Raw genomic sequence first — 13,923 nt, 5'->3', positions numbered from 1 at the left:
CTACTGCCAAAACTAACCAACAGGCTTTAGACAAGGTTCAGAACCAAGCACTGCGGATCATGACAGGTGCTACAAAGTCTTCACCAATCTCCTTCATGGAGAAGCTAACAGGCACACAGCCATTACAAGACAGAAGACATGCAAAGGTCCTGCTTCAGGCAGAGAAGTTCAGGTCTTTTCAAGACCATCCCATGAAAGCCAAGCTAGATGGCTACACAAAGAATCAGCTCAAATGTAGCAGCTTCGTACATGAGGCAAAGAAACTCAACCGAGAGTTCAAAACTGAGCTGAGCATACCAACGACTCCCCTAGGTAGTGAAGACATTATAAACCCACTAGCGAATGATCTGTCCTCAGTGACTGTGAGACTTGCTGTTCCTCGTCATGACCGCGGGAAGCAAGAGGATGAAGGCATTTGGAAGAGCCTCAGACTTGCTATGATCAATGAAGACTATCCTCCGGAATCATGGACTCATGTCTATACAGACGGATCAGCCACATGCGCCGTCAAAGATGGAGGAGCAAGAGTTTTCATTCAATACCCATCTGGCAAGAGTGAAACACTACATGCAGCCAGAGGAAAACACTGCAGCAATTACAAGGCAGAGACTGAAGCACTCATGAAGGCCGTCTCAATGGTTGAAGACTAGGCAGAAGAAAGCTCCTCAGTCGTCTTTCTCACAGATGCACTGTCTGTCATGGAAGCTCTGATCAACAATAAAGCTCCACAGCTAGCCAGGAGAATGCAGAGCCTGAGTATAACCTGCAAAGTAGCACTTCAGTGGATTCCATCCCATTGTGGACTCGCAGGCAATGAAGAGGCAGACAAACTGGCTAAGCTGGGAGCTCAGTCAGAACAACCAACAGAACCTGTGAGTTACAAGGAGAAAGTCACCATCATCAAGGCACTAACAAGACCAAGGATGGAGGATGATGCTTTTCATCTCCTTGATCGGTCTGAACAAGTGATTATGGTCAGGCTCCGCTCGGGGCACAACAAGCTCAATGCTCACATGTACAAGAACTACAGACTGACATCAGCGCCAACTTGTCCACGTGGTGAAGAAGATCAGACTGCAGAGCATATACTTCAGAGATGTAAAAGGCATGACCAGGAGCGAGCTGCGACTTGGCCGATAGATACCTCAATCCACCAGAAACTGTATGGAGGCACTGAGGATCGAGGCTACTGGTCTGACAGAGTAGTCGTGAACGACAAGAAGAAGAAGAAGACTGAAGCCTTGGGACCGTCAAAACTTTGACACTAAGTTGCTCTCCTTACTGTTCTTTTTGGGCTTTCAATTACTTGTTGCTAAATAAAAGATCAATTTCAAATCATTTTGGCGCTTGAAAGCGCCTGTACAAAGTAAACAGTATACATATATACAGGTATGTAAAGCGTCTTCATCGCATGATTAGTCATTACGGCCAACACTGAAAATAATCATTCAGCACTCCAAAGGAGCGACTCAAACATGAAACAGGCCACTATAACAGGCACCTTTGGCCAGATATCGACACAAGCGTCAGCTGAAATACAAAAGAATACTGACAGTGCACAAGAGTCGTCCAAAAAAGGAAAAAAACACAAATTTCTGGCTGATCTTTCTGGTTACAGTACAATGCTTTGGCAAACAACATCTTTTGATCATTCTGTGTGTAACGTTTTTTGCTTGAATTACAATATTAAAATTACAACATGAACAAATAAGATGTCTTGAGGAGATATGAGCTAAAAATTGCCTAGTTGATAAAGTCTTGATCTCCTGTCTGCTCAAGTCTTGGCTCAGAAGTTAAAGTAACCAAAATGTTTAGTTAGTTACTGTCAATCATTTTTAAATATTGCAAGTTAAGCAAGTAACAGTACCAGTGCCTAATGCAAAGAAAAATGAGCTACACAGTGGTTCCTGTATCACGACTTAAAGTCCAGGCCTAAAGAGGGTCACTTTTAAACAGTTGCCAGCAACTAAATGGTGCATGTATGTATAGGGACCCCCAAAAATTGCAAAGGACCCCTTAAATAGCAACCATGAGGGTCCTGGGACCCCCAGCTGAAAAATCCTAGGGAAAACCCTGTTTAATGGAACTTGATGAACACATACAGTACTGTAAATACATGTATGTCTAATTCTTGCATAAAATTTAATACTGTTAACAAGTCTGACTATCAAAAGGGTAAATCTTGTTTTTAACTAGTTACCTTTGCCTCGATGGGTTGCTAAACTGTTCCAAAAGGGACTTCAAACTTCCTTCCACAAGCTGAAATGACCAGGTAACAATATAAAATGCTTATTGAGGTTGGTCTTCTTTCGTAACTAACACTTTATAATTGATTTTATCTCTTCAATGAGCAATTTTATTTCAAAACAGATAATTACATTTACGTTTCTTATTTATGGTGTCCACAATGTATTTATTTATTTATTTTGTTGGATTTAACGTCGCACCGACACATGACAGGTCATATGGCGACTTTCAAGCTTTAATGGTGGAGGAAGACCCCAGGTGCCCTCCGTGCATCATTTCATCACGAGCGGGCACCTAAGTAGAACCACCGACCTTCCGTAAGCCAGCTGGATGGCTTCCTCACATGAAGAATTCAACGCCACGAGTGAGGCTCGAACCCACATCATTGAGGGGCAAGTGGTTTGAAGTCAGCGACCTTAACCACTCGGCCACGGAGGCCCCTGTCCACAATGTAAGCAACAGCAATTGTATGCATAATATCAGATCAGTACACAGTTACTTCCTGAGTAAAAATTATTTTCCCTGTGAGGTATTGAGGATGACTCAAGAACTGTCACCAGAAATTGATTGGCTATGATCACGATGCTACAGACCAAGTTTGGTGCAATTCTGACCAGTAGTTTTGGAGATGTTCAAGTAAAAACATGGTCAATGGATAAATTTCTCTACTGCAGTATAACATAATGATCTGATCTGTCAATGATGTATTAACAATATTGTACTATATAATAATAATATAATATGTTAAAATACAAAAGTTTGGATTAAAATTTGCATAATTTTTTATATATTAAAATCTACAGTTGTTGATTGCTTATAACATCTATAAATACAAAAAAAGTATTTAATTTCAATTTAATTTCAATTTTGATAATATTTCATTTTGAAACTGTTGGAAAATATAAGAAAACAAGGAGCTGCGTTCATTAAATGCTTGATGCCCCAGGTGGCATCCTTGTCGATACAAAGCAAACCAAGTCCAAAACGAGGTCAAGGTCAAACTGAGGTCAGGTGATGTTTGAAGATGAGGAATGGTCACAGGTTACATCTGTATTAGTATCAATTCATTCTTGTAAGCGGAATTGATGCTAGACGAAACGGTCCCATTTGGTTAACCAAGAGATGGCCCATATAAAGCAACCTAAGTCCAAAATGAGGTCAAGGTCAAGGTCAAACTGAGATCAGGTGATGTCTGAAGATGAGGAATGGTCACAGGTTACATCTGCATTAGTATCCAGTCATTCTAGTAAGGGGTATTGATGCTAGACGAAACGGTCCCATTTGGTTAACCTCGTACGGACAGACGAATGAACAGACAGACGGACAGGACGATCACTATATGCCTCCTGCATCAGTAGATGCCGGGGGCATAAAAATGTAAGAAATCATCATATTAAAGGGAAGTAATTCTGAAAAAAGAAACACACCATCAATTTTATTGGGTCCATATGAGACATGAGGTTACATTAAAAAACTTTGCAAGGATCAATTTTGACTTTTGACCTTCAAGTGTGACCCTGACCCTTGAGCAAAGGGTCTGGGTACAGCGCATATCACATTGTCTCATTATGAGGAACATTTATGTCAAGTTATATTAAGATTCCTTAATGAAAGACAGAGTTATTGACCAGACAGGAGAAAATAACCCATGTGACCTTGGACCTCTGACTGTGACCTTGACCTCTGAGTCAAGGATGTGGGTGTTGCTTACGACACCTTGTCTCAATATGGGAAACATTTGCTTCAGTAAAACTGAAATCCCTCTATGGATGACAGAGTTATGGACTGGACAGGAAAACAAGAGCTGTCCGTAAGACAGCCAAGCTCGACTATATTCGAAATATTGTCGCAGAAGCAGGAAATTATTACCCAAAATGTTAAATATCAAAAGAGTTTTAAGTTCCGAAACGGGACATAATTTGACCAAAATGCATATCAGAGTTATGGGACTTGATGCTATCAACTAGTTTTATAACCCCGAAGACACATGTTAAGTTTCAATTCCATATCTGCATTAGTTTTGGAGATAGTAACTTGCATGTAAAACTTTAACCAGAATTTTCCAAGTCCAAAAGGGGGCATAATTTGCTCAAAATACATGTTAAGAGTTATGGAACTTGACCCAGTGAGGTTGGTAACTGACCTAGAAAAACAATAAATAAGTTTCAAATCTATATGCCTTTTAGTAATAGCTGTAAATACTTGCACGCAAAACTTTAACCAGAATTTTCTAAGTCCAAAAGGGGGCATAAATTGGCTAAAATACATGTCAGAGTTATGGGACTTGATTCTATCAACTAGTTTTATAACCCCAAAGACACATGTGAAGTTTCAATTTAATATCTGCATTAGTTTTGGAGATAGTAACTTGCATGTAAAACTTTAACCAGGATTTTCTAAGTCCAAAAGGGGGCATAATTTGCTCAAAATACATGTCAGAGTTATAGGACTTGACCCAGTGAGGTAGGTAATTGATCTAGAAAAAGAAAAAATCAGTTTCAAATCTATATGCCTTTTAGTAATAGCTGTATGTACTTGCACGCAAAACTTTAACCAGAATTTTCTAAGTCCAAAAGGGGGCATAATTTGGCTAAAATACATGTCAGAGTTATAGGACTTGACCCAGTGGGTAGGTAATTGATCTAGAAAAAGCAAAAATAAGTTTCAAATCTATATGCGTTTTAGTAATAGCTGTATGTACTTGCACGCAAAACTTTAACCAAAATTTTCTAAGTCCAAAAGGGGGCATAATTTGGCCAAAATGAAGGTCAGAGTTATGGGACTTGGTGCTATCAACTAGTTTTATAACCCCGAAGACACATGTTAAGTTTCAATTCAATATCTGCATTAGTTTTGGAGATAGTAACTTGCATGTAAAACTTTAACCAGAATTTTCTAAGTCCAAAAGGGGGCATAATTTGCTCAAAATACATGTTAGAGTTATGGAACTTGACCCATTTAGGTTGGTAATTGACCTAGAAAAAGAATAAATAAGTTTCAAAGCTATATGCCTTTAAATGATAGCTGTATGTACTTGCATGCAAAAACTTAACCAAGGTGTGACGCCGACGCTGACGCCAGGGTGAGTAGAATAGCTAGACTATTCTTTGAATAGTCGAGCTAAAAAAATCTATTGACCTCTGTGACCTTGATCTTTGAGATAGGGGTCTGGGTTTTGCGCATGACATGTCATCTTATTATGGAGAACGTTCGTGCCAAGATATACTACAATCCCTTCATGGATTGTTGAGTTACAGCCCAGACAAGAAACCAGACCTGTTACAGGAGACAGCGCACCTGACTATTTCAATGCTGGATAGTGAAACTGGGTACATCTGAGGAAGCTGGAGCTGTCACCAGAGCGTTTAATGACTCCAATGTGGATTAAGATATTGGACAATAGCTCAAGTCTGTGTCAAAAGTATTAAGTAATAAGAGAGATAAATATAAAATGTATCAAAATATCAAATAAGTATAAAAGGGGCATGGTGAAAAAGGGTCAAAATTTAACTGAAATTCGTAGCAAAAAGGGGGCATAATTTATGAAATTTTGGTGCAAGAGTGATGGTCCTTGTGTCAAATGATGTGGGTGATGATATGGAACAATTACTTTAATTTTAAATCAATCCATTTAGTCATAACTGACATAGAGAGAAAGTGCACCAAAGCTTTAACCTAAAAAGGGGGAATAATTCATGAAATACTGGTGCATGAGTTATGGTCCTTGTGTCATATGGTGTGATGATGCTGAACAACGGTCAACCATTTTAAGTTTGAATCAAATCCTCTCTGTAATAACAGAGATATAAAGAAAATGCATTAAATTTACCCTTAGATTCTAAGTAAAGGGGGGGCATAATTCATGAAAAATTGGTGCCAGAGTTATGGACCTTGTGTCATATGATGTGGTTGATAATGTGGAACAATTATTTTAAGTTTAAATCATATCCATTTGGTAATAACTAAGATAGAGTGAAAATGCACCAAAAACTTTAACCTGAAATTCGAAGTAAAAATGGGCGATAATTCATGAAATACTGGTGCATGAGTTATGGACCTTGTGTTATATGATGTGGCTGATAATGTGGAACAACCACTTTAAGTTTGAATCAAATCCGTTTAGTAAAAACAGAGATAGAGTGAAAATGCTGCAAAACATTAACCTGAACATTCCAAGTAAAAAAGGGGGAATAATTCATGAAATGGTGCCAGAGTTATGGACCTAATACATCACATGATGTGGTTGATAATGTGGAACAACTATTTTAAGTTTGAATCAAATCTTATTTAGTAATAACTGATATAGAGTGAAAATGCACCAAAACTTTCTGGGGAATAATTCAAAAACTATTTGTGCAGGAGGTATCCTCTTGTATCATATGATGAGGTATAATAAAGTTTCAAGGAAATTCATCAAGTAACAACAAAGATAAAGTGAAAGTGCAACAGAACCTTCAACGGGGTGTGGATGTCAACACCTGCGCTAGGGCAAGTAGGGCAGCTCTCCATATTATTCGTTTAGTCGAGCTGAAAAGTGCTGTAAGAAAGTCACTTGTTTGGTTTTACTATTATTTGTCGAATATGGCATGCAAGAAAAAGATTCTATCACTAGCTTTGATACTGCTTAAACAGTTATCTTTGAATGGGATACTCAACCTGCACATTCAGCCAGTGAAAGAATCTTAAAGACTAAGTGCTCATCCTTGGTAACTTTTGTGAAAGACTGTAAAACAAAAATTATCTAGCACATAATATAATAACAGAACTCACTCTTTCATCTGATGTGATGGCTTCGTAGTATTGAGTCCTATTGTAATAATCATACATCAATCTTGGCCTTGTGTCTTTGATGTGAAAAAACAAATTTGCCAGAAGTATTTCTGCAGGAACCTTTCCAGTTTTAATCACTGTACCCAATTCTCTTAGCCTGACTGCTGTGATAAAGGACCTTGGCAACAAGTAGTCTATCTCAAACATTGGCTCCATCAGATCCAAAGTCTTTTCTATTGATCTAAAATAATGCAAAAAAAAAACAATAAAACTGTATAATAAAACATTCTATTGATCTAAAGATCATCAAGAAAAACATTCTGACCAAGTTACATAAGATTGGGGCACAACTCTGGCCTCTAGAGTGTTTCCTTTGATTTGACCGGGTGACCTAGTTTTTGACCCCACATGACCCAGATTGGAACTTGACCTAGAGATCAACAAGACAAATATTCTGACCAATTCTCATGAATTTCAAACTTAAACTGTGGATTCTAGAGTTAACAAAATTTTCCTTTGATCTACTGACCTAGTTTTTGCATGTAATAATAAACAAGTGTAAATCATAAATAAGGTACTTACAGTTCCCACTGATCTGTTTTGCCTCTGAAGTATTTTACGTTATGTTCTCCCAACTGTGATATACCCCACCAAGTAGGGTCTTTTTTGTCGTGTCCAACATCAAAGGCAGGTTTATCGAATGGACTGCATAATCCCCACAGAAAATGAATCCAAGGCATCAGAAACAACCACGAAGGATTCTTTGAGTTTGATGAAATGTGTTTTGCCAGAGTTAGAAAGGCTTCCTTCAGCTGTGTTCTATGAGGAAATATTTGAAGATAAATTAGTTTAATAGATTTAAAAATATAAAATAAAAATTAAGATGGCATAACATTGGATGAATTTCATTCCCTAAATCTTCAAAGGTTTCCTATTAAGATAATGTTTGTAAATGCACACTGTAAAATATGTGTGTTATAAATAACAGCACAAGCTCCACTACAGGATAAAATATTTGCCATTCATGGATGAGGCATTTGTAATTTTTTGTGGTGTAAATTCCAAGAAAACTAGACACCATTTTACTGAACTTATGTTGCATCTAAACTGCTCTTTATCTAGAACTTTCTTTTATAAATACTACAATCAGGAATAGAACTGCTACCTTTGAATAAGCATTAAAAACCAGTAAGACCACTTGAATGTATTGTATTTTGCAGCAACAGTGTATACTATAAATCAAAGTAAACTTACCAAGCGTATGTAAGTGGGTTTTTTTTATTCTTCAACTTCACTAAAAGAAAATTTTTACCTTTTCTCAGGGAAGTATTTCTCTAGAATCGTTAGTTCATGACACTCTTTCTTTTCTGGATCAGGCCGGAGAATCAGGTGTTCACAAACTTTCTGCCAGCTCTTCAGATTATCAAATGACAAGTCTAGCTTCTTGGCAGCAAATATAGCTGCAATGGCCAGTGCCACTTGTCTTTCTCTCATATCGTCAGTCATATCTGATGTATTCTGTAAGCTTCCAGCAGTTTCCAACATGACGTCCAAAACACAACCACCAATCTAAAGCAAAGATTCAAAACATCTTGTTTCCTGAATGTTATATTTATCATATAAAACTCATTCAGAGTTTGTCACTTACACATAAAGTGTGTACTGACAACTGGTGAATGTCCTATGTAGACATTTCAGTGACACTGGTTTGGTTTAAATTTGGCTGCAATCTCAGAGAAGAAGAATTTTCAAGTTTTCCATCCAGCCATAAAGAGAAAACTAGCCCTGCCTACTGCAATGTAAATGCCTTGAAGGAATTTGGTAGAGGGTCTCTCAAGGAAACTATTTTGAAATCTAGCTGGCAGTTTCAGAAAAAAAAGATCTTTAAAGTTTTCGAATATACAAAAGAATCAGCCCTTCCAAATTCTAGCCATGTTTTTAACCAAACCAACATTGTCTGAAAGTCTCTTACAGCTCATTGCTGTGAAACTATTCTGAAATCCAGTAAACTGTTTGACAGGAGATTTTCTAGTCTTCCATACAGCATACTAAAGAAATCTAGCTCAACCCCCTGTTGCATATGTTTTTCTAACAAATTAATACAGTTTGAAAGAATTTGGTCAAACTAGGAACATTGCTGCCACATTATTTTGATTTCTGAGAAGGTTTTTCCTTTTTGTTTCCATGGCAACCAGAATTCTGCATGATTGAACTAGATCTGAAGAAACCTGAAAGGGGTCATGAATCAGAGGTGGAGAATGAATGATTTCAGACACAATGTCTTTAAAACTTATCCAGTCGTAACAGAGAACATACGCCTCACCTAAAGATCAAATTCACAACCCCGTGATCCACAGATCTGCACTTGGCCCATTGACCTAAAGATGTCTGTTGGCAAGGAACCTTTGAGGACCTCGAGACACTTATTAGCTTAGACTTTCAAGCAATATCACCTAAAACAATAGGCGTTCTTTACCCACCACTATAAACATTCGATGTGGTTTAATAGCTGTAGATTCAAACATCCTCTAGTCATCAGATCACTGTGACATTGACCTTTGAGGTACTTATCCCCAAAAAACACTAAGGAAGTCATCTACTTCGCAGGTTGACAAAAGTGGCTAATCACTCCTGTATGCCATTTAAGATTTTTGTTAATGTGTTTACCTCTTCTTTAAAACGATAATCCTTATAATCCCAACATCTACCATCATGATAATACATTCTCTTGTAACCAGTTAGCAGCATTTCAAGCTGTTCCAGAGATACTGAGTAACTCGAGTCTTCAGCTTGTAGTATATTTGTGCTGAAATAATCTATTCCTTTCTTAGCATGTTTTATCAACTCTGTCCTCCAGGAAAATATAAAGTTGGAAACTCTATCCCAGGTTGATGGTTCTCTCTCAATAACTCCATCATACTGGTGCCAAACATCTGTTGTAGTAAACCACAATGAGAAAACCTGTACTTATTGGTTTTCTTAAACAGTAGTTTGACTCTTAAATTATTAAATAACAGAGTGCAAGAAACATTTTTGTAACATTATCATAATGAAGGAGACAAATTTGTCCTTGCAAAACATTAAAGTCTGAACAAAGTAGCACTCGGATATAATCTGCCTGATCTTTATCATTTACAGATTAATTACGGTGACTGAAAAATTATCTTTTATGCATGACATACTAATTTATCAGGTTACAAATATATTACTATGTATAACTACATCAGGTTGGATAGTGCAGACTTAGTAAAATTTGACTTGATTTTTGTCTCAGACTAATTGAGTTTTCAAAATTTTCAAAGCCTTGTTACCTATAACAATTTTCATTCATAGTAATTTACTTTGATAATGTGAAAGTATCAAGGCATATATCTTCAACTTTGCACATGTATACATTTATCTTTTGATTGTTTGACATTCATATACCCTATAAGCTCCACTTGACCATGTATAGTTACATGTATATACCACTATACTTCTACAAGAGATAGCATATTTAAAGTTTTACCTATCTGTCTCCATCTCTCTATCAGTGTGAGAGTTCTATTAGCACCCATTCCAGTGTAAGTATCCTTCAAATAGTGCTCCCATGTATACTGATCTTTCCCTGATTTATCAAGTTTCTGGACACAATACTTGTACTGGATTTTCTTTCCTGAAACAATCTTTGCAGCTGGAATCTTCAGATCAAATTCAAACTCAAACGTATGGTCTGTTAGTTTTCTGAAACAGATATAAAATTGATTCTTTTAATTGATAAGGATTTAATATGTATCACTTTCAAACAGTATTTAAATTAATATGTAAAGTAGTCAATAAACTTATACAGTGTTCCTTAATTCCACACCAGCACTGACCTGTTGTCAGTCTAAGTGCAGTACAGCTGCCCTAAATGTCACCTATATTTGGATTCATTATGTGACCATACTTGCATACATGCCATAATTTTTCAGGACATTTCCGGGATTCTGAATTAAAATTTCTGGGATTTTTACCCTTTGTCCGGGACATACACAGTGACTTTAGCATTTGTCTGTTTCATGAATAAATATCATAAAATTACATGTAGTTTCCGGAGATAAACATTGTTCATAGCTGGAGAATAAATTGCTGCAAATGTCATCTAGCTTTCTAAGGGACGTAAATAGGGTAATTCACGTCTATAGTTCAGCACATGAATTGGTTGCGTCCCAGAGGTGAACAGAATTAGGAGACTTACTATATACGAAGAATTAACCTGGTCATCGTGATTTAGAATCCAGCTTATTTGGTATCATTTTAAGGCTTAAACATTTATCTAATCATTAATAAAATGGAAGCAATAAAATAAATCTTGTAGATAAAATCAATATAAAATATTTCGGGTCGGGTAAATTTTCATGGATCGGTCGGCAATGGCATTCAACAGTCAAATTTTTAATTTAGAATATGTGTGACAATCACTCTACATTTTAAAAGATTACAACCTTTTAAATTACCTTTTAAAATAATTATCGTTTAATTGACCATTTTCAGCCATCACTTCCATAAAGGATAGGCCTACATGTAGCTTCACCGCCTATGTTTTAAACAACGAGATTTTCGACTGTTGTTCCTAATATTAAACTAGAAAATGCTTTTGTAAAAAAGCACATGTCTCCCCCAATGCAAAGTCCTATAGGCAAGAAGTCAATAGGGGTCAGGAGCGAAAGTCAAAGAGACACTGATGGTTGGCTGCAATAGGGATCATCTACTTGGCATGTCCAGTCATCCCGCTAAATTTCGACACTCTTGGCCTAGTGGTTCTCAAGTCATCTACTCTGCATGTCCAATCATCCTATTAAGTTTCAACACTGTAGGTCAAGTGGTTCTCAAGTTATTTCCAAAAAATGATTTTACATGAACAGGCCACTGTGACCTTGACTTTTAATAGACTGACCCCAAAATCAATAGGGGTCATCTACTCTGCATGTTCAATCATCCTATGAAGTTTCAACATTCTGGGTCAAGTGGTTCTCAAGTTATTGATCGGAACTGGTTATCAATGTTCAGGCCCCTGTGACCTTGACCTTTAACGAAGTGACCCCAAAAACAATAGGGGTCATTTACTCTGCATGAACAATCATCCTATGAAGTTTCAACATTCTGGGTCGAGAGGTTCTCAAGTTATTGATTGGAAATGGTTTTCCATGTTCAGGCCCCTGTGGCCTTGACCTTTAACAGAGTGACCCTAAAATCGTTAGGGGTCATCTACCCTGCATGACCAATCATCCTATGAAGTTTCATCATTCTGGGTCAAGTGGTTCTCAAGTTACTGACCGGAAATGGTTTTCAATGTTCAGGCCCCTGTGACCTTGACCTTTCACAGAGTGACCCCAAAATCGTTAGGAGTCATCTACTCTGCATGACTAATCATCCTGTTAAGTTTCAACATTCTGGGTCAAGTGGTTCTCAAGTTACTGACCAGAAATGGTTTTCAATGTTCAGGCCCCTGTGACCTTGACCTTTAATGGAGTGACCCCAAAATCGATAGGGGTCATCTACTTTGCATGTACAATCATCCTATGAAGTTTCAACATTCTGGGTCAAGTGGTTCTCTTGTTATTGATCGGAAATGGTTTTCCATGTTCAGGCCCCTGTGACCTTGACCTTTGATGGAGTGACCCCAAATTCAATAGAGGTCATCTACTCTTCATGACCAATCATCCTATGAAGTTTCAACATTCTGGGTCAAGTGGTTCTCTAGTTATTGATCGGAAATGGTTTTCAATGTTCAGGCCCTTGTGACCTTGACCTTTGACGGAGTGACCCCAAAATCAATAGGGGTCATCTACTCTTCATGACCAATCATCCTATGAAGTTTCAACATTCTGGGTCAAGTGGTTCTCTAGTTATTGATCGGAAATGGTTTTCAATGTTCAGGCCCCTGTGACCTTGACCTTTGACGGAGTGACCCCAAATTCAATAGGGGTCATCTTCTCTTCATGGGCAATCATCCTATGAAGTTTCAACATTCTGGGTCAAGTGGTTCTCTAGTTATTGATCTTCATGAAAATTGGTCAGAATTTTTATCTTGATAATATCTAGGTCAAGTTCAAAACTGGGTCACATGAGCTCAGAAACTAGGTCACTATGTCAAATAATAGAAAAAACGAGGTCATACTCAAAACTGGGTCATGTTGGAAGAGGTGAGCGATTCAGGACCATCATGGTCCTCTTGTTAAAGCTTAAATTATCAAGTTCTATGTACGCTTTTGGTTGAATTGAGGCCTATTACAGGTAGTAATCCTTAAAGTGTTTTATACATTTATTGTTACTTAACACTGGTCATTTAAATACTAAATACAATTTGTAATAGTTTTGCAATGACTGAAATATTGTTTTTCAGGCTATTTCCAAAGGGTATTCTGTAAACTATAATCAGTTCTCAAAAGATGAAAGCAGGCGCTATGGATGGCTCCTGTCAGATTTGTTTGTCACTGAATGGAAGAAACATGTTAAAACAACAGAAAGGGACATAGAGAAAAGTATTCTGAAACATGTGCTGAATTGGGCGCCTTTCCAGCACTATCTTATAATATACTGTAAGTTTCAAATTAAAAAAGAGCATGTATAAATCAATTAAATGTTGTCTAGTAGGATTTTTAATACATCACTATTGAAATTATTTATTTATCTTAAGTAGGTCATGTTTTGTATAAAGGTAAAATGCCAGTGTAAACACGTCTTTAATTTGAAAAACATGCTGCAAAGTCCCAGTTGCTTGCAGTTTTTGAGATAAAAGTTTGATCCTCCTTACCCAGACTTTGTTAAGAGTGTGCTGATCTTATACATGTATATTGCACATACATGTAGATCTATCCATAAAATAACAAATTGTGCATAAAATTTATTGAAGAAATTACAAGGTTTTTGTTTTCCAATTTT

General features: G+C 37.2%; 2 protein-coding genes across 2 annotated transcripts in view; one reads left to right on the top strand and one right to left on the bottom strand.

The window, feature by feature from the left end:
* The window catches only part of LOC123552656 (E3 ubiquitin-protein ligase rnf213-alpha-like), a 123,284-nt gene extending 112,550 nt beyond the window's left edge, over window positions 1–10,734 (bottom strand). The window contains exons 1-6 of the mRNA XM_053540035.1: window positions 10,526–10,734; window positions 9,685–9,950; window positions 8,330–8,586; window positions 7,600–7,836; window positions 7,018–7,258; window positions 2,201–2,259 (exon numbers count right to left, since the gene is read on the bottom strand). Of these exons, the coding sequence (XP_053396010.1) occupies window positions 2,201–2,259; window positions 7,018–7,258; window positions 7,600–7,836; window positions 8,330–8,586; window positions 9,685–9,950; window positions 10,526–10,574 (1,109 nt within the window). The 5' untranslated portion in view covers window positions 10,575–10,734. The remainder of the gene's footprint in view (window positions 1–2,200; window positions 2,260–7,017; window positions 7,259–7,599; window positions 7,837–8,329; window positions 8,587–9,684; window positions 9,951–10,525) is intronic.
* Window positions 10,735–13,383: 2,649 nt separating this feature from the next.
* LOC123552655 (E3 ubiquitin-protein ligase rnf213-alpha-like) overlaps window positions 13,384–13,923 on the top strand; it is a 128,875-nt gene continuing 128,335 nt past the window's right edge. Inside the window, exon 1 of the mRNA XM_053540034.1 lies at window positions 13,384–13,580. The gene's annotated coding sequence lies outside the window, so the exon portion shown is untranslated. The remainder of the gene's footprint in view (window positions 13,581–13,923) is intronic.

Source organism: Mercenaria mercenaria, chromosome 4, assembly GCF_021730395.1.
Source record: "Mercenaria mercenaria strain notata chromosome 4, MADL_Memer_1, whole genome shotgun sequence".
Lineage (NCBI taxonomy): Eukaryota > Metazoa > Mollusca > Bivalvia > Venerida > Veneridae > Mercenaria > Mercenaria mercenaria.
The sequence above is the reverse complement of the archived record's forward strand: the minus strand, read 5'-3'. Positions and strand labels throughout refer to the sequence as shown.